The sequence below is a fragment of the Phyllostomus hastatus genome, unplaced genomic scaffold (assembly GCF_019186645.2).
Source record: "Phyllostomus hastatus isolate PE091 unplaced genomic scaffold, TTU_PhHast_1.1 phas_contig_210, whole genome shotgun sequence".
NCBI lineage: Eukaryota > Metazoa > Chordata > Mammalia > Chiroptera > Phyllostomidae > Phyllostomus > Phyllostomus hastatus.
In genome coordinates, this window is record NW_025333737.1 from 33,123,566 (window position 1) to 33,144,454 (window position 20,889).

Consider the following 20,889-nt stretch of genomic DNA (forward strand, 5'->3'; position numbering starts at 1 on the left):
ATGGTGTGGCTGTGTGACTGATTTATCCAGGTGGCATTAGTGATTTGCTTTTTGTATTTAAAGTCAATAAAAAATAAGGAAGTCAATAGAACGTTTTCATGGCTCAAACATTTTCACCAGTTTCCTCAAAAATATCTCAGGGTACCAGTGAGACAACTGGCCAGGGAAGCAGACCCAAAATCCCCGATGGGCACCCAGTGTCCAGCAGCAAATGCCGCCCCACCTGGGGGGATTAGGCTGGGGTGACACAGGAAGAGATACTGACACAGCGCTGCCTCCCAGTGATTGCTCTTCCCTCCTGGTGTCTTTCTCCCAATAGATTACGGGAGGGATAAGCCCTCGTGATGCATCATTCCTTCATACTGCCGCCAGGTAAATGTTTCATTATGGCATGTATTTAAAAGCAGCTGGTGCATACAGATGTGCTCAGTGGCTTCAGTCCTCCTGGTTTACAGGACATGGGGAAAGGGGGAGGGGACATCTCCAAGGGAGACCAGGGTGCACTGTGGGTCCCTCCCCATACCTGAGCACTCTCCCACCTGGCAGTCCTGCAGTCTGCTGACCTTGGGGAGAAGGAACTCTCTGACATCTCCTGCAGCATCAGACCTTCCACTCCTGGGCAGGAGTGGTCCTGGCGCTGCCTGGGTGCACACTCAGCCCTGGCCAAGTGGAGCAAGGAGATGCCAGCAGGTGCTGCAGAGGAGGAAATCACCCCTTTAGAGTTCTTCCCCTTCACACCCTCCCCTGTGCTCTGGAGAAAATAGGGGAAAAGGATATATTTTCCTGAGATAGGGGCTCTGTCCTTCCATGGACCCTTTCTCCTGATGCAGGCAGGGCACGACAGTCGTGGTTGCTGCTTTGTACTACAAGGTAGAAATTAAGGAATGCAAATTCATGACGGATTATTTTCCAAGAATCAAATGGGTGCCCCGCTGCCTGCTATCGTGTAAGTGCCAGGCTTAGAGCCATGTCTTGGGGTGGTGATGGGATGACAGAAGGTTTTGGGAACAGCCTCACCTCCTGGATCTTTCAAATTTGGGGAATGCCGGTGTCCTCCTTAGGATCTCGTAGAGCATCAGATACCACATGCTCCCAGTGAAGCGGGAGGCTACGGGAGGGCGGAGAGCAGAAGCAAGGCTGCCCCAGGAAGCTCCCCTGGGTCACTGAGGGGGTGTCAGAGGCAGGGTCTCCCAGAGGAGACCCCCTGAGACCCTGCAGCAGAGAAGGGAGGAACAGGATGGGCTGAGTGGGGAACCCCAGGGGCCAGGAGGATGGGCTCCCCATGCTTATGGGCAGAACCCTCCTCACGGTATAATCTTTCTCCCCAGCTTCAGAACCGCGCAGGGGGCTTGGACTCTGTGTCTTTCCCGGCAGTGAGTCAGTTAAGCAGTGCATGAAAGACCTGGACTCAGCCAGGAAAACTGGGGAAAAGTGTAGGTTGAGAAGAAACTGTGCTAGATGTCACACACCCACCTCCATTCTCTCATATTCTGGGAGCTTCTTGGCCTGAACTCTTTTGTCAAAAGCAACAATATGTACTGTTTTCTTTGTAAAAACTGAGCACCAATAAAAAGTATCCAAGTTGACTGTACTTGAACTGGAAGAGGAAAAAGCAAATGTAGGAATGGCTGAGCTTTGGATTTGTGTGCTTTTTCAAAACGAGACATCATACAGTGCTTTCTAAGAAAGTAAACACATGACTCATTCGAGTGCCGATGGAGTATGTGTCCCCGATGTACTGAAGCCACTAATGAGGGAACCATGAAACTGATTCTATGATCATCTGAGGAATAAGGATTTACAGAGTTAGTGGGAATGTCATTCTGAAACTAGGAGAAAAAGCAGACTAATATCCAAATTTGCAATATAACTGTAATCTTTAGATTGTCTTTTGTACTTTGCACATAAACCACCTGCATCTGCTCCAGACAAAAATTGGTAAGTTCACAAGGAATCTCACAAAGTCTGAGGCCTGATCCAGAGCAAAGAGAACAGCAATCACAAGTGCGTTTCCCAAGGGCAGGTAAGGTGCTTCCCAGATAAGGCAAAGTTAAAGGAGTGCATCATCACCAAGCCCTCATTCTATGAACTGTTAAAGGGACTTATCTAAGAAAAGACGGACATCAACACTATGAAAGATGACAACAATCTCACACCTGTCAACAACTGAACCTAAAAAACAAACACAAACTAAGGAAGTAACTAGAACAGGAAGAGAATCACAGAAATAAAGATCACATGGAGGGTTGTCAGTGGGGAGGTAGAGGGGGAGAATGAGGGGGGTAAGCTACAGGGAATAAGAAGCCTCAATGGCAGGTGCAAAACACGGAGAGGTTAAGAAACAGTATAGGAAATGGAGAAGCCAAAGAAGTTACAGGTAGGACCCACGGACCTAGACTAAGGGGGAGGGGGGATGCTGTTGGGAGGTAGATGCAGGACAGAGGGGAGAGGAAGGGGAGAGCAAGTGGGAGAACAGTCACAGCACACTCATTAAAATATACTGAAAAGAAAGTGCCCCTCCCCACAGGTGTAAGGAGTCCCGGGGTGGGCCTTCTAGCCAGCGCTCCAAAGCAATTGAAAGGCACCCAGTCACCCTGATGCCTTCTTTCTGGTGGAATGTTTTTTCTTAAGAAATATAGCTTCCCAAAAAGATGTCTTCTTGAAAGTTGAATAACATTAAGAAAAAACATTTATAGTTGAAGTTAATATCCTATTGAAGCCTATATAATTAGTAAATTTTGCTCAGTGTCTCTCTCATAAACCCAGAAGAAAGCACCAGATTCCAAACAACAAAGCTTTTTTAATTAAAAAAAAACGTTTAAAACCTACGCTTATTTTTGGGGGGTGCCTGCCCATAAGAAATCAATAGGGAAAGAAATCATCGATAACCAGTGAGTCAAGCTGGAAGTTACTCTAACGCTGAGAGAGGAAACACAAATTCACAGTGTACCCCGTCCATCCTATTAAAACAGCTGATCTTGGACGGTTTGGCTACAGCGGAGAAAAGTTTCTCTTTACTCCATCACTTGGGAGTGGAAGGATGGGCAGGAAGCCGTTGGGGATAAAGGCTTACACACAGGTGTGTACAACTGCAACATACCAATCCAGGTGATTCTGACGCAGGTGGCCCAGGGCCTCACCTGGACACACCCCTTTAGCAGGTCCTGGAACACTGATTGGCCCGCTGGCTGGTGCAGCTGCGAAGGGGAAGAGCACCTCAGTGTATGTGACCTTCCTGGCCGCCTTTCCCTTTCCCGGCCTCAGTGGAAGTCCACAACTCCTCCTTTGTGACTGCGGATTCTGAGCACAGGGGCCCTGGCAGTGGCAGGGGAAGAAGGAGGGGGCGGGACTGATCCAGCCTTTCACTGAGATGATCAGAGAGTCCCATTTCTCTGGGTAGGGGGCGGGGCTTCCTGCCCCAGACCCGAGTTATCCAGGGCCCCGCCCAGTTCTCCCCCTTTGGGGCACCGCGCCCCCCCCCACTCCCGTCCGGAGGATCCCCACCCCAGATTTCCTTCTGGAAGGGGACAGCTGTGCTTGTGGGCTTGTCCTGGGGCCACCCTGCTCCTCACGTCCTGAAGTGGGGGCTGGCTGGGTCGTAGCTTCTCTTCCCCACTCCCAACCGACTCCGATGGTTGTGCTACCCAGGATCCTGCGGGGATAAACGCCTTTTCAATCACCTTCTCCTTCCCCTGCGTGAGGGTGTAAGGATTTTCTGCCTCCTGGTGTTTTGCCACCAAGCCCATGCGTGTCCTTTACACAGAACACAAATTTCTCACCTCATGTCCAGCCGACACCATCTTTTCTGATCCCCTACTGGGACTATGAAATGCACTTTTTGTTTTTCGTATTTATTCTGTCATCGGGTCGGGATTTGGGGAGAGGAAAAAGCAGACACAGACGCTCAGGGTTCTGGTCTCCATTGGGACTCAGCTTCGGTCTTCTCTGGGGCTCTCAGCGCTGTCTGTGTGCGTCCCGGGGAATGCAGGGTGTGGAGTCGGCCCCAGCCCACAGAGCCCTGGCTTACACGACTGAGTGACGGCCACAGCAGCTTCTCGGGCAGTGATTTGGTTTCACAGCCTTGGCGACAATGGTCGAGAGTTGTTGCACTGAAACCGCACTGGACCTCAGGTGAATGGGTGCGTGTGGCCTCCCTGGGTCATCGGCTAGCCAGGCGGTCGGCTGGGCAGAATGAAATGAGGGCACCGAGCACCTCAGCTCTGCGTGGGTAGAGCCAGGCGTTTGCTGGTCAAGGATTTGGGTTGTGACAGCGGGCAGCTGAGCAGAAATAAAGGGTGGGGACCGGGACCCACCTTGCTGACCAAGCATCTGTCAATCAAGGTCTTGGAGGACATGAGGGCAGGTTGGGTCTGAGTTCACTGCCCAAGACTCAGGGGACTCTGTTTCCCCACTTCCTCCAAAACAGCATGTTCTCTCTCGCTTCCCCCTTTCTGCCATCCTTCTGGCGGAAACGCCCCTCCTCTCAATTCTGAGCCAAACCCAACCCGCCCTTCATAGGTCAATTCCAGTGCCCCCTGAACCCTTCCCTCACGGCCCAGCCAGAGCACCTGCCTCCCTTCCTCTGGGACCCTGAACTGGACATTCACTGTCCCTCGGGGAATTTCTGAGCATCTACTCTATGTCACACTTTGTGGGCGTCAGAAAAACCGGCAGAGCCACACACACTGGGTTCCTGCCCTTCAAGAATATTTTGGTGTATAGAGAAGAATGAAAATAAGATACGACATCTCATGTAACAGTCATCTCTAATTCATTACTGAATCTCCAATGTGCAACACTGGGTCACAGTAACGAGGTCAAGTCCTGACTGGGATGCCTTGTGGGCTAGACTTCACTCAAATGTTGAAGCTTGTGTTGAGGGCAACCAGCCTGGGGGCTCAGGCCTCCCCGGGCCCCACACAGGCTGTCCAAGGGCTGAAGAGGCCAATATACCCAAACACACCAGCCAGGAGGCTGTACTGCAGGCAAACCTCAGAGACATTGCAGGTCACTTCCAGACACCGAGAAGGTGGTGGGAAGTCCTGCCTTCAGTTTTTAAAAAGCACAACAGCTGTGAGGTGCCATAGAACAAGACATACCTGTATGTAGATCAGGGCTTTTGCACCTTGAGCATAAGGATCACCTGGACAGCCCTGGCTGGTGTGGCTCAGTGGACTGAGCGCTGGCCTGGGAACCAAAGGGTCAGGGGATCAATTCCCAGACAGAGCACATGCCTGGGTTGCAAGCCAGGTCCCCAGTAGGGGGCACAAAAAAGGCATCCCACACATTGACGTTCTCTCCCTCTCTTTCTCCATCCCTTCCCCTCTCTCAAAAAACAAAACAAACAAAATCTTTAAATTAAAAAACAAAAAGAATCACCTGGAGAGCTTGTCAACCTAGATTGTGGGGTCCCAGCCCCAGAACTCAGACTCAAGAGGACCTAGTGCTGATGAAGGACCGGCTTCCCTGACCAGGCCCCGGTGGAGCCGACACCACCCGGTGCCCAAGGACTTGACCAGGAACTCTCAGCCTTGGTTTTGCAACTTCAGTGTTGCTTGCAACTCTTATGAAAAAGCACCTATTTATTGGCAACCAAAACATAAATGCAAATAATTTTTTAAAGATTTTATTTATTTATTTTTAGAGAGAAGGGAAGAGAGGGAGAAGAGACAGAGAAACATCCGTGTGTGGTTGCCTCTCACCCACCCACCACTGGGGACCTGGCCTGCAACCCAAGCATGTGCGCTGACTGGGAATCAAACCGCCACCCTTTGGTTCCCAGGCCAGCACTCAATCCACTGAACCACACCAGCCAGGGCCAGCATTGCCATTCCCAACACAATGAGCCCCCAGGCCTTGGTTACTCAAAACCATTGTCCACAAACAGGAACTAGGCCCATTAGGGAAATGGCTGATTCCAGAGCAGGGGCAAAGTTTAAGTCCTTTTGTACCAAAAAGGAAGAAAATAAAGGTAAATAATAAACCATTAAATGGTCTACATAGAGGAGAAACATCACCACAAATAAAAGCTCCTCCTTAAATATTCTCAATACTCTCAACACAGAATTCTTTACCCACAAAGAGTATCGATGCAGTGTGCAGCAAGAGTAATGAGCCTGTGAGGTGCACACGTGTAGACTAGCTCTGTTCATGCATGCACCCTTCTTCTAGAACTCGCATTTGTAAATGGCCTGCTGTGCACGAGGGTCTCCGAGCACGGGCAAGGACGAACCACAGATGCCCCTGCCTGGAGGGCTCCAGGCAGGAAGACAACAGCAGGCACAACGGGCCCAGTGCCCTGGAAGGAAGAGTGTGGTGGAGGCCACGGGGCTGTCAGTCTGCAGAGATGGCTCCATCCTGTCCCCAAGCCATTCTGAGAATGTGAGGGAGTCACCGGCCCCTCCTGAGCCCCCCGTGTCATCTCCCAGTAAGTGGCAAACACGTAGCGAGCAGGCGGCACCGGCACAGAAACACCCGTCACTCACAGGGCTCCCTTCTGGGCTACGAGGACGTGGGCTCCCAGCAGCTTCCAACCCGGAGCTCCAGTCCTCCGCCAATCCTGAGGCCGGTGGCCGGCCCTGAACTGGGCATGTGGTCATTTCAGGTCCCCACCCAGCTGTCTGTAGTCAAAGTGGGAAACCAGGAGAAGGTCCCACAGGGACCCACACCTGAGCTCAGGAGAGCCCCAGCCTGCCAGGGCGTTTTCAGAGACAGTGGATTTGGGGCTCCATATTTCTCCAAGCAGTGTGGGGCTTAAGAACACAGACTTGGGGGCCAGACTGCCCAGGTTTGATCCCCAATTCTGCTTACCAACTGTCACACCTTGGGCAAGCTGTTTATGCTGTGTGTGCCTCAGTTTCCTCAACTGCTGATACAAGGATTGAATGGGCTAATACACCTGGAGCATTTGGGACAGCAGCTAGTATGTTAGCTTTGTTAGAGAACATTCATGAAATAAACGACCTACTGAGTGCCACAATACTTCCTCACTCAGGGTGTGGTGAGGGTGTGGGGTGAGACTGGGAGCTTAAAGGTTCAGGGTGAGGATTTCCTAGAGCTGATATGGGGGGCCTCCAGACCTCATCCTGTCACCCCAAACCCACTCTGATCTTCCAGCAAGCAGAGTCTGAATCTCCAGCCCCGACACAGCCTTGATCTGACACCTGGAACTGGAGTCGGGCACAGGCCAGGCCGATCCAGCCTGGAGATCTCGGGCTAAAGTCGCAGCCAGTGCCTCCCGCACCCCACCCCGGGCCCCAGGTCTCCACCTCAGGGAGGGCTTAGGGCAAAGGGGACACATTCCCACTGGGCGTGGAGGGCAACTTCCCGCCCCCCAAAACCTTGGATCTCGGTGCTTCCTTCCCTCCACCCTCACCACCTGTGCCGGATACACACTGAGGCTGCCACCCCTTCCGGCTTTCCTTTGAAATCTCAGTTCTCTTATTCTAAAACTGTTTTGCCTAGATCATCATTTCTCAGCATGCCGTCAGCCCTGGAGCCTCAGGAGCCCCTTCCAGGCCAGCTCCCCTCCCACAGTGGCTCCGTCTGGGGGAAGATGGGGGTCTCCATGGCGGCCATTCCTGCCTCCTCCACCTTATCCTCCTCCTCATCACCATCACTGTCGTGTATGCTCTGAGGGCCAAGACTAAACCCTCCTCACGTGGGTGCACCCCTGTCTTCCTTCCACCCTGCTCCCTGCAGGGGAAACAAGCAGGAGCAAGGCTGCTGGGCACCCGAGGGGGAGGGCCTCTGCTAAGAGACCTGGAGTGTTCTTGAACTGTTTCCCCTCCATCTTCCCCAGGACCAGACCCCTTCCTGCCAAGTCAATGGTTGGGGCCACCCTGCTTCCCCACTCACTCAAAAAAGGGCCCCCCATTTGGGGGGCATCACCCCCAGAGATACTGAGGAGCAGTCCTTGGAGCCCCCCACAGCCATAGTGTCCATCTGGGGCCTTAGCTGGGGGCCCAGCCTGCATCCAGGGTCAGTGGAGCAATGTTCAGGTATGGCCTTTGGAGAATGCGACTGGGGTGCAGGGTTGTCCCCAATCACATTTTTCCGGCCTATTTCTTTGCATGAGCTGCTTTTTCAGACAACCAAACTATTCCTCACCCTTCGACATTACCTCATTTTCTTCTCAGAGACTCAGGGGAAACACAGAAGGCAGTTGAAATAAAGTTACTCTAACGTTAGTGGGAACCTGGACAGCCTGATTGGTCTTTGTGAAAGGGGTTCATCAGCTCAGGGGAGCGCAGTGGGAGTGGGTCTCCAGACAGGGGACCCCGATTTCATCCTTGGAGTGCAAGGGTGTGGCCTGGACAGGTGCTGGGTGACAGGACCAGGCCCTTCCCTCTCCACACAAGCATCTGGGTGCCCTCGGTGACCCCTGAGGCCTTCACCATGTGCACTCACATTCCCGTCTAGGTTGGTCACTTGACATGGACACCCCAAGTCACTCCACCCCACAACCACAGCACGTTTGAAATGCCCTTGGTCTGCAATGCCCTTCCCGCTGTGTTCCTGGTTCCAGCTCAGCGTGGCTTCGCTGTCATCCACGTGTAACTCCTGTGAGTGGCCATGAAGTTCCAGAGTCAGAAAATAATGCAAATACAACCTAATCCAGTGATTAAAACTCACTTTTACACCAAAAACCTTTTCTTCAAGCAAACTGTTACACGGAGACCCAAAATGTCAAGCAGAAAAAAGGGTTGAGTGGGGTCCCCTACTCAAGACTCCCATGGCCAAGGCATCAGTCCCTCCAAGAGAGTCCGTCCCTGATGCCCTCGGAGCCCCGGGAAGCTCCCTGCAAAACTCCAGCCCCCACAGCCTCGCTGACCAGTGGGGACACTGGGAGGGAGACAACGGGGCAATGGGCACAAAGCCAGCAAACTGGAGGTGCATTAGAGTCTGGGGGTCCTTCCCTCCTCTCAAGAGGGGGCGCTGTGAGGGGCTGGGTCTGCCTTCCCAAAGGGCATGAGTCCCAGCCCCTACTGGGCTTTCTTCCAAATACCCCTGGCACTTCCACGTGGGAATTCCTTCCCAGCATTTCTTAGAGAATTCGATGGTTTCCCAAATCCCAAGTCTCAGGAAAATTCAGTTGAGAAACTGGGAAACTGGGGAACAGAGTTACAATTTTCCTGGAGGAATTGAAGTTTAACAGTCATCATAGAGATGGTACTTATTTAAAGTAACCCAATGACATCGAGAGCAAGAGCCGGAGAGATTTGAACATGGAGGTCAAAGTTAAGATTGGCATGTTGGGGGATCCGGGAGGGAGGACGCAGGAAAGAAGAGGTCACGGTCCATCCGACTGAAGCCTCTGCCATGGTCAGGGCCCCGTCTGCTGCTAAGTAAATGTTAGTGAGCTTGTATATACTGCCTGTTTTACATAAATCATATTGATGTTTCAAGAAATGTTTTGGAAGTAAAGTAAGTCTTTAAACTGGCAATTTCGACTTGCTGGGAGAGGTGAATCTGATGTTATTTCAACAATAACATTCACAGACACTGCCCAGAGTTTGAGTCATTGCTACAGGCTGTAGCTCTTTACCAATGACCTAACAAAAGAAACACTAACTGAAAATATGTAAATGCCATGGAACACTGGGAGACAAAACCAGAAACATTCACTAATTTGAATATAAAATCTAAGCTAGTAGAAGCAATAATATTGTAACAGAAACCAAAGTCAGAACGAGCGCACATACATGCCCATCGTTAGAAAGCAAAGTGAGCTCAGCCGTGGCCCGAAGGCTCAGCTGGTGGGAGAGCCACCCCTCACGTCTGAAGGCTGCGTGTTCCATCCCCGACTGGGACACATATGTAGGCAATCAACTGAACACTTCAAGTTTGTCTCCTACATCAATGTTTCCCTCTCTTTCTCTCAAATCAGTAAACATAGGATCAATTGAAGTTTCTAAAAAATGCAGTAAAATAAAATATGCTCACTCTTGTCTACCATAAACAAAAAGTCAACTACATATTCCCTCCACAAGGAGGATTTGTTTGGGGAAAAGTAAGCATGGCAACCTGGCGCTTGCAGAGATGACATTTACACACAGAGAGCAAGAAGAAGCAGGGAGCTGCTTTACAAGGGGAAGAACAGTTCCCCAGAGAGCTCTCTGGTCCACCTGCTCTTCTCCCTGTAGCACTTCCACCACCCTCAGAGGATGTGACAACTCCTTCCACGGGGACCCTGACTCCTGTCCTGGCTGAGGCCTCTCTCTAGGATTTTGACACTTCTGCCTACATCCATTGGGCAGCTGAGAAAAGCCCAAGTCATCATTGCCCTCGACTTCCTGTTGCATTCCCAGACTACTTCCATTAATAGAAATATCACATTGCCAACTGTATAGCCAAAGAGCATTCTGTGGAACTCTGCCCTGTGACTTCCTGATTTTCCTCCCCTTATAAACACAAGTGCAGGGCTGGGGTCCCAGGGAGTCAGGAGCAGAGAGCCTGGGGCACTCAGGCCAGCTCTGCCCGCACACCTGGAAGATGAAGGTCTCCGCAGCTGCCCTCCTCTTCCTCATCCTTGCTGCTGCCCTTGGACCCCCGGCCCATGGATACCCCGGTAGTGGATCCCCACCCCAGGATGCTGGTAAGTTCAGTGGGTCTTTCGCCCTGGTGGCCAGTTCGGTGATGAACTGAAGTCCAGGGAGGAGACACAGAGGGCCTTGGAGGTGAATTTGGCACTTGCTTAAAAGCAGCCGCAGGAGGGTGTGGACCTTTCCCTGGGGCCTTTGGTCCCTGGGAAAAGTGTGCACAGATGACTTGGGAAACAATTCCCTTCCCTTTTCATGGCCAGAATTACATGATACCTACTCTTACCTGATATGGGACCATTATGTGCTTGAGCAAAAGAGCTGTAGCAAATGGTTAACTTGGGAAAAGAAGCATATTTTCGTCCAGTGTTGAACCAGGATACCCCATGCACTGCACAATCATCAGTTTGAAGAGGAGATGGGACCCCCTGGGCTAGTGACTCACCCAAGTCCCCCTAACCATTCTACTGACTTACTAACAAATGAGTATCTAACACTGCCTTGTACAATCTGCCCTGTCCCAGCAGAAACTACTCTATTGTCTTATAGGTATTAATACACTGAGTCCTCCTAACAACCCTGTGGAATAGACTACCAGCAACTGCCATGGTTTTGAGCATTATTTTTTTAAGATTTTATTTACTTACTTCTAGAGAAAGAGGAAGGAAAGGAGAAAGAAAGGGAGAGAAATATCAATGTGTGGTAGCCACTCAAGTGCCCAATACTGAGGACCTGGCCCACAACCCAGGAATGTGCCCTGACTGGGAATCCAACCCTCAGCCCCTCGGTTTGCAGGTTCATGCTCAATGCACTGAGCTACACCAGCCAGAGTGGTTTTGTATATAATTATTTGTCTCAATTTACACACGAGGAACTGAGGCACAGAGGCCTTAGATAACTTGCTGAGATCCCACAGCCGGGTAGCAGTGGACTTAGGGTATGATCTAGCTAGGAAGCTATAACTAAAGAAAAAACAAGTCCATGTAAGACAGTATTTTGCCAGCCCCACACGCATCATAACAAGCACACTGGAGGGTACGCATGTGCCTCAGTAAACATAACTCATATGTAACTGCACTAGAAATGAGCCAACAGTTCCGTGCATTTGCCTAACTAGCATAATGCAGCCCTGCAATCCCTTGCCCAGAACACGGGGGCTACGTGCACTTTGCAATGTAGAGTCTTTCGAGTTGGAAAGAGGGATACAATATCACTGGAACTCCACTTCTGGATGCACCCCCAAAAGAAGTGGAAGCAGGTACCTGGGCAGTGCCTGCACACCCATGCTAACAGTCCCATCATTTCTATCACACCATGGGGGGAAGGCACCCCAAGTATCCATCCACAAATGAATGGATTCAAAGTGGGGGATACATTGTACTCACAGTAGAATATTATTCAGCCGAAAAGGACAGAAACTGGGACACATGCTACCACACGGAGGAACGGTGAGCACAGGTCTGCACCCGACGTTATGATCAGTGAGATCAGCCAGTAACGAAGGGTGGACACTGTCTGATTCCGCTGACAGGAGGCGCTTAAAGCAGCTGAGTCAGAGACACAGAGAGTAGAATGGCGGTGGCCGGGGGCTGGGGGACGGGGGTGTGGAGTCACCATCTAGTGGGATCAGAGGTGCAATTTTATAAGACGCATAAAGCCCCGTGGACAGTCTGTGGTTAGAGCTGTACAATATGGGAATGTCCTTCATGCTCCCAAACTGTGCATTGGGAAAGGGTTAACGTTTGGTGACTCTGGTCTACAGTGCACAGCTTCTGTTCTTCCTCTGAGCCTGAAAGAATCCTGACTGTTCTGGCTTTGCTGGCATTTCCCCCTTGTCCTATCTGATGGGCGAGCCCCTCACAGTCCCCCCCAGAACTCTTTGCCATTCATTCCCCTGATAACTACGGGGGTGATGAGAGTGTGTTCACAGTTGTGAGTGCGTGAAACACAGAGTTTATTCTTGTATTGTTATTTCTTAATTACTGTACTATTTTCCACACAAACCCCTGTACACCCACTTCTGCCCCACCCTGCATGTACTGGGTGGGTCTAGATCCCTGTAGGGCACGGAGTCGGAGCTCCAGGACAGAAAATAAAGGTCAAAATTGTACATTTTATATTATGTATACTTTAACACATGTTCAGAAAATAAAAATATTTTTCTTTTTATTTTATTTTTTTATTTTAATCATTGTTCAAATACAGTTTTCTCCCTTTTTACTCCCAATCCAGTCCCCCCCTCCCACCCTCCCCACTTCCCTCCCATTACCACCCTCCCCCTTAGTTTATGACCATGTGTCCTTTAAGTTTGTTCCTGTGAACCCTTCCCACTGTCCCCTTAAATTCCCTCTTCTCTCCCCTCCGGTCACCATCAGCCTGTCCTCTATTTCAGTGTCTTTGGTTATATTTTTGCTTGTTTCTTTGTTTTGTTGTTTAGGTTCCTGTTAAAGGTGAGATCATATGGTATTTGTCTTTGACTGACTGCCTTGTTTCGAGTAGCATAATGCTTTCCAGCTCCATCCACGCTGTTGCAAAGGGTAGGAGCTCCTTCTTTCTTTCTGCTGCATAGAATTCCATTGTGTAAATGGACCATAGTTTTTTGATCCATTCATTTACTGATGGGCATCTTGGTTGCTTCCAGCATCTAGCTATTGTAAATTGTGCTGCTATGAACATTGGGATGCATAGGTTCTTTTGGATTGGTGTTTTAGTGTTCTTAGGACAGAGTCCCAGCAGTGGAATTGCTGGGTCAAAAGGCAGATCCATTTTCAGTTTTCTGAGGAAGTTCCACACTGCTTTTCCATAGTGGTTGTACCAGTCTGCAGTCCCACCAACAGTGCACTAGGGTCCCCTTTTCTCCACAACCTCTCCAACACTTGTTGTTTGTTGCTTTGTTTATGATGGCCATTCTGACTGGTGTGAAGTGCTATCTCACTGTGGTTTTAATTTGCATCTCTCTGATAGCTAGCGATATTGAACATCGTTTAATGTGTCTTTGGATTTTCTGTATGTCCTCCTTGGAGAAGTGTCTGTTCAAGTCCTTTGCCCACTTTTTAATTGGATTCCTTGTCTTCTTAGAGTGCAGTCATGTAAGTTCTCTATATATTTTGGAGATTAGACCCTTGTCTGAGGTATCATTGGCAAATATGTTTTCCCATACAGTTGTTTCTCTTTTAATTTTGATACTGTTTTCTTTAGCTGTGCAGAAGCTTTTAATTTTGATGAGGTCCCATTTGTTTATTCTTTCCTTTATGTCCCTTGCTCTAGGAGACACGTCAGTAAAAAAGTTTCTTCGTGAAATATCTGAGATTTTCCCACCTACATTCTCCTCTAGGACTTTAATGGTGTCACGTTTTATATTTAAGTCTTTTACCCACCTTGAATTTATTTTTGTATATGGTGTAAGTTGGTGCTCAAGTTTCATTTTTTTGCACGTGGCTGTCCAGTTCTCCCAACACCATTTGTTGAAGAGGCTATTTTTATTCCATTTAATGTTGCTGCCTCCTTTGTCAAATAAATAAAAATATGTTTAAGAGTTAACAAATAGCTGGACATTCCTAACAGTCCTGGCAGACTCTGGGAAGCATACTTGAATCAAACAGTAACGTTTCTGCAGCAAACACAACAAATCTTCCTACTAATGGGACAAAGGCTATAAATAGTCTCACTTAGTCTCACTTCACTCTGGCTGACACTGTGCCACCAAATCACTTAAAGAAACATCTTTCCGTCTCCAGAGCCCAGTGGGTTCCAGAAATGTGCAGAAAGCATGTTGTGGACTATGTCACGTGGTGTGGCTGTGCGACTGATTTATTCAGGTGGATTTGCAGTTTGCTTTTGTATTTAAAGTCAATAGAAGAAAAAGGGAGTCAATAGAACATTTTCATGGCTCAAATATTTTCAGAAGTTCCCTGAAAAATCTCAGCGCACCAATGAGACAACAGGCCAGGAGGCAGGCCCAGAACCCGGACGGGCACCCCGTGTCCAGCAGCAATGCCTCCCCACCCGGGGGCTGGGCTGGGGTGACACAGGCAGAGATACCGACACAGCGCTGCCTCCCAGTGATTCCTCTTCCCTCCTGTCTCTTTCTCCCAATAGATTTGGGTATGCAGATACATGACATGAATCAATCTGATTGGAGCCACCTGACTGTTTTAAGAAGCTTTGGAGGTAAATGTTTCCGGGTGGCATGTATCTAAAAGCAGCTGGTGCATACAGATGTGCTCAGTGGCTTCAGTCCTCCTCCTTTACAGGACATGGGGAAAGGGGGAGGGGACATCTCCAAGGGAGACCAGGGTGCACTGGGGGTCCCTCCCCATACCTGAGCTCTCTCCCACCTGGCTGTCCTGCAGTCTGCTGACCTTGGGGAGGTGGCGCTCTCTGACGCCTCCTGCAGCATCAGACCTTCCACTCCTGGGAGGAGTGGTCCTGGCCCTGCCTGGGTGCACAGCTCAGCCCTGGGTGGGGGAGCAAGGAGATGGCAGCAGGTGCTGCAGAGGAGGAAATCACCCCTTTATAGTTCTTCCCCTTCACACCCTCCCTCATACTTTGGAGACAAGGGGGAAAGGATGTAGTTTTCCTCAAAAAGAGACTCATTTCTTACGTGGACCTTTCCCTAGCGACAGGCGTGCACCGTCCCAGTGACTGCTGCCCCTCCTACACCCCCCGAAATATCCGATGTGGAAACATGGAGAGTTTTTACAAAACAAGCAGTGCATGCTCCCAGCCTGCTGTAATGTAAGTGCCAAGCTTATGAGCCATGTCTTGGGGTGGTGATGGGATGACAGAGGGAGGTGCAGAAAATTCTCCCCCCTCCGGATGCGTGTGGCCTCGTTAGAATGCCACAGAGCATCAGACACGAGATGCCCCCAGGGAAGAGGGAGGCCAGGGGACGGGAGGGGAGAGCAGGAGCAAGGCTGCCCCAGAAAGCTCCCCTGGGTCACTGAGGGGGTGTCAGAGGCAGGGTCTCCCAGAGGACACCCCCTGAGACCCTGCAGCAGAGAAAGGAGGAACAGTGGGGCTGAGTGGGGAACCCCAGGGGCCAAGAGGATGGGGCTCCCCATCCTTATGTGCAGAACCCTCCTCACTGTATAATTGTTCTCTGCCTTGCTCCTCAGCTTCTTAACCAAGAGCAGGAAAAAGGTCTGTACCAACCCCACCAATGAGAGAGTTCAGGAATGCATGATGAAGCTGGAGTCAAAAAACACACTGGGAAATGTGTCGGTTGATGAGAAGCTGCACTAGATGCCACACACCCGCCTCCACTCTCTCACCTTCTGGGAGTTTCCTGGGTTTCCTGGCCTGAATTCTTTTGTCAAAAGCAACAATTATTGTACTCTTCTCTGCAAAAACTGTGCACCAGTAAAAAGTATCCAATTTAACTTCACTTAAACTTTAGGAGGAATAAGAAATGCAGAAATTGCGAAACTTTGGATTTGTGCTTTTTTTGAAAACGAGACATCATGGAATAGTTTTTTAAGAAGGTAAAAACATGACTCATTCGAGTACAGATGGAGTACGTGTCACAGATGCACTGAACCCACTAATGAGGGAACCATGAAACTGCTTCCATGATTATCTGGGGATTAAAGATTTACACAGTTAGTTGGGAATGGCATTCTGCAACTTAGAGAAAAACTGAGTAATACCCAAGATTGCAATATAACTGTCACTTCTGGATTGTCTTTTCTACTGGGAAAAAAAAAACACTTGCATCTGCTCCAGACAAAAATTGCTAAGTTCACAGGGAATCTCAGAAAGTCTGGGGCCTGATCCAGAGCAAACAGAACAGCAATCAGAAATGCATTTCCCAAGGGCGGGTAAATTGCTTCCCAGATAAGGCAAAGTTAAAGGAGTTCATCATCACCAAGCCCTCATTCTATGAACTGTTAAAGGGACTTATTTAAGAAAAGACGGACATCAACACTATGAAAAATGACAACAATCTCACAGCTATCAACAACTGAACCTAAAAAAAAAAACAAAAACAAACTAAGCAAGTAACTAGAACAAGAAGAGAATCACAGAAATAAAGATGACATGGAGGGTTGTCAGTGGGGAGGCGGAGGGGGAGAATGGCCGGGAACCTACAGGGAATAAGAAGCCTCAATGGCAGGTGCAAAACACGGGGAGGTTAAGAAAAGTATAGGAAACTGAGAAGCCAAAGAAGTTACATGTAGGACCCACGGACCTAGACTAAGGTGGAAGGGGATGCTGTTGGGAGGTAGATGCAGGACAGAGGGGGAGGAAGGGAAGAGCAAGTGGGAGAACAGTCACAGCACACTCATTAAAATGTACTGAAGAGAAAGTGCCTCTCCCCACAGGTGTAAGGAGTCCCGGGGTGGGCCTTCTAGCCAGCGCTCCAAAGCAATTGAAAGGCACCCAGTCACCCTGATGCCTTCTTTCCGGTGGAATGTTTTTTCTTAAGAGATATAACTTCCCAAAAAGATGTCTTCTTGAAAGTTAAAGAACATTAAGAAAAACATTTATAGTTGGAGTTTATATCCTATTAAAGCCTATATAATTAGTAAATCTTGGTCAGTGTCTCTCTCATAAACCCAGAAGAAAGCACCAGATTCCAAACAACAAAGCTTTTTTAATTAAAAAAAAAAAAACGTTTAAAACCTACGCTTATTTTTTGGGGTGCCTGCCCATAAGAAATCAATAGCGAAGAAACTGATCATTAACCAGTGAGTCAAGCTGGAGTTACTCTAACGCTGAGAGGGGAAACACAAATTCACAGTGTACCCCGTCCATCCTATTAAAACAGCTGATCTTGGACGGTTTGGCTACAGCGGAGAAAAGTTTCTTTTACTCCGTCACTTGGGAGTGGAAGGATGGGCAGGAAGCCGGTGGGGATAAAGGCTTACACACAGGTGTGTACAACTGCAACAACCAATCCAGGTGATTCTGACGCAGGTGGCCCCAGGGCCTCACCTGGACACACCCCTTTAGCAGGTCCGGGAACACTGATTGGCCCGCTGGCTGGCACAGCTGCGAAGGGGAAGAGCACCTCAGTGTGTGTGACCTTCCTGGCCGCCTTTCCCTTTCCCGGCCTCAGTGGAAGTCCGCAACTCCTCCTTTGTGACTGCGGACTCTGAGCACAGGGGCCTGGCTGTGGCAGGGGAAGAAGGAGGGGAGGAACTGATGCAGCCTTTCACTGAGATGATCAGAGAGTCCCATTTCTCTGGGTAGGGGGCGGGGCTTCCTGCCCCAGACCCGAGTTATCCAGGGCCCCGCCCAGTTCTCCCCCTGGGGCACCGCCCCCCCACCACCCGCCTCTGGAGGATCCCCACCCCAGATTTCCTTCTGGAAGGGGACAGCTGTGCTGTGGGGTCGTCCTGGGGCCACCCTGCTCCTCACGTCCTGAAGTGGGGGCTGGCTGGGTCGTAGCTTCTCCCCACCCCCACCGACTCCGAGGGTTGTGCTACCCAGGATCCTGCGGGGATAAACGCCTTTTCAATCACCTTCTCCTTCCCCTGTGTGAGGGTGTAAGGATTTTCCGCCTCCTGGGGTTTTGCCACCAAGCCCATGCGTGTCCTTTATACAGAACACAAATTTCTCACCTCATATCCAGCCAATACCATCTTTTCTGATCCCCTACTGCTACTATGAATGCATTTTTGTTTTCGTATTTATTCTGTCATCGTGTCGGGATTTGGGGAGAGGAAAAAGCAGACACAGATGCTCAGGGTTCTGGTCTCCATTGGGACTCAGCTTCGGTCTTCTCTGGGGCTCTCAGCGCTGTCTGTGTGCGTCCCGGGGAATGCAGGGTGTGGAGTCGGCCCCAGCCCACAGAGCCCTGGCTTACACGACTGAGTGACGGCCACAGCAGCTTCTCGGCAGTGATTTGGTTTCAGAGCCTTGGCGACAATGGTCGAGAGTTGTTGCACTGAAACCGCACTGGACCTCAGGGGAATGGGTGCGTGTGGCCTCCCTGGGTCCTCGGCTGGCCAGGCGGTCGGCTGGGCAGAATGAAATGAGGGCACCGAGCACCTCAGCTCTGCGTGGTAGAGCCAGGCGTTTGCTGGTCAAGGATTTGGGTTGTGACAGCGGCAGCCGAGCAGAAATAAAGGGTGGGGACCAGGACCCACCTTGCTGACCAAGCATCTGTCAATCAAGGTCTTGGAGGACATGAGGGCAGGTTGGGTCTGAGTTCACTGCCCAAGACTCGGGGACTCTGTTTCCCCACTTCCTCCAAAACAGCATGTGCTCTCTCACTTCCCTGTTTCTGCCATCCCTCTGGCGGAAACGCCCCTCCTCTCAATTCTGAGCAAACCCAACCCGCCCTTCATAGGTCAATTCCAGTGCCCCCTAAACCCTTCCCTCACGGCCCAGCCAGAGCACCCGCCTCCTTTCCTCTGGGACCCTGAACTGGATATTCACTGTCCCTCGGGGAATTACTGAGCGACTACTCTATGTCACACTTTGTGGGTGTTAGAAAAACCAGCAGATCCAGACCTACTAGGTTCCTGCCCTTCCAGAATATTTTGGTGTATAGAGAAGAATGAAAATAAGGTACGAGCCCTGGCTGGCATAGCTCAGTGGATTGAGCGCGGGCTGCGAACCAAAGCATCGCAGGTTCGATTCCCAGTCAGGGCACATGCCTAGGTTTCAGGCCATGGCCCCCAGCAACCGCACATCGATGTTTCTCTCTCTCTCTCTTTCTCCCTCCCTTCCCTCTCTAAAAAATAAATAAATAAAATCTTAAAAAAAAAAGAAAGAAAATAAGGTACGACATCTGCATGTAAGAGTCATCTCTAATTCATTACTGAATCTCCAAATAGCAACAGTGGATCACAGTGACGAAGCCTGGCCCTGACTTGGATAACTCGTGTCTCGGCCAGCCAGCCCCCCCCCCCCCCCGCTGGGGATAACCTGTGCTCACTGAGGTGACCTAGGCTTTGCAGCTCCTCATGGTGGAGTGGAAGCCACCAGCCTGTCCTCCTCGGAGGGTGAACGGCAGGAGGCAGGGTGATTGCTGATGGAGGAGGAGGAGGAGGTGAGGGGCCAGCTGTGGGTCCCTCCACAGCCACGTCTCCCCGTTCTTCAGGGCTACCTCCTCCTTCCCTCCTGCTTCCTCCCTTCGGGTGTCCCCTTGAACTACGGCCCAGCTCCAGCTCCCTCACGCTCTCTCCTTGGGAGGGCCTGCCCAGCCCACGGGGTGCGGCTGCACCCACGCCTCCCACGCCGTCCTGTGCCAGCGGATCACACGCGACTATGACCCAGCGGCCGGTGCTCCTAGCCTAGAGTTGTGTGGGTGCCCCTCACACACCACACCGGGGCACGGGATGGGCAGAATGCAGAATGGGACTCCCCAGGGGGCCTCTCAGGTGTGTTGACATGGGGAGAGGAAGTTGGGGGACAACCTAAGGGCCTTCTGGCCACTCTGGGGCCTTCTGGGGGCCGGAGCTGGCCCTGTGGCTGGGGAGGCATTAAGTGTGTGGCGGGGAAGAGAAGGCGGAAGGGTGCTTCCTGGGTGGAGACAGGGAGAACAGGTGGGTTCAGGGGCCCTGAGGGCTGAAGTGTCTGTCTCAGAACGGAAGCTGGCCCTGGGCTGCCTCCAGGCCAGGCGAGGGGTTTGTGAGGGAGGGAGGAAGGACAAGCTCTCCTTCCTAGCTGCCCAGCCTGTGGTGTGTAATCCTTCTCCCCCTCTTTCCATAGCTTCCTCGCCAAAAAGGGCTGTTCCGTCGGTGCTGACCCCAGCGATGGCCTACATCCAGGAGCTGGGGTAGATCTGAGTGACCCAGAAGTGGTGGGGAAGGACACAGCCCGGAGTCTTAAAGAGAAAGACCAAGCCTCCCCCCACCTCCCCCCAAAGCTTCCTCCCAGCTGCCAGCTGAGCCACACCTCCTGGGAGCTGCCCCGCCTGGAATGGAAGGTCAGTGGTGTCCTCCCGCCCTCATTCATTTCTCCTAAAGCCACCCACTGGCCCTGAGACATTGCTGAGCCCAGCCCAGGGGCACCCTCAGCACCCAACCTTGCTCTGCAGAAGGTTGGCCAGAGTCTGCTGCAAAGAAATGGGCCAGGCCTATGAAGCGAGTAGTGGGAAGCTGAGCAGAAAGCGAGAAAGAGTCCTGGCCAGTGTACCTCAGTGGATTGAGGGCAACCCTGCGAACCAAAGGGTCACTGGTTCGATTCCCCAGTCAGGACACATGCCTGGGTTGTGGGCCAGGTCCCCCACAGAGGACACTCGAAAGGCAACCACACATGGATGTTTCTCTCCCTCTCTTTCTCCCTCCGTTCTCCTCTTACTAAAAATAAATAAAGCAAATCGTTTAAAAAATTAAAGAAAAGAAAGCGATAAAGACACTCGGTGCGGAGGCCACCTTTGCACAATAAGTAATCA

At 50.8% G+C, this 20,889-nt stretch overlaps 1 protein-coding gene across 1 annotated transcript; it reads left to right on the forward strand.

Moving 5' to 3' along the window:
• Nucleotides 1-10,381: 10,381 nt before the first annotated feature.
• Nucleotides 10,382-16,485, forward strand: LOC123816941 (C-C motif chemokine 15-like). Its single transcript, XM_045836194.1, has 4 exons — nt 10,382-10,597; nt 14,640-14,711; nt 15,161-15,278; nt 15,659-16,485. The coding sequence occupies exons 1-4, from the start codon at nt 10,495-10,497 to the stop codon at nt 15,783-15,785; spliced, it is 420 nt and encodes a 139-aa protein (XP_045692150.1). The 5' UTR covers nt 10,382-10,494; the 3' UTR covers nt 15,786-16,485.
• Nucleotides 16,486-20,889: the final 4,404 nt, after the last annotated feature.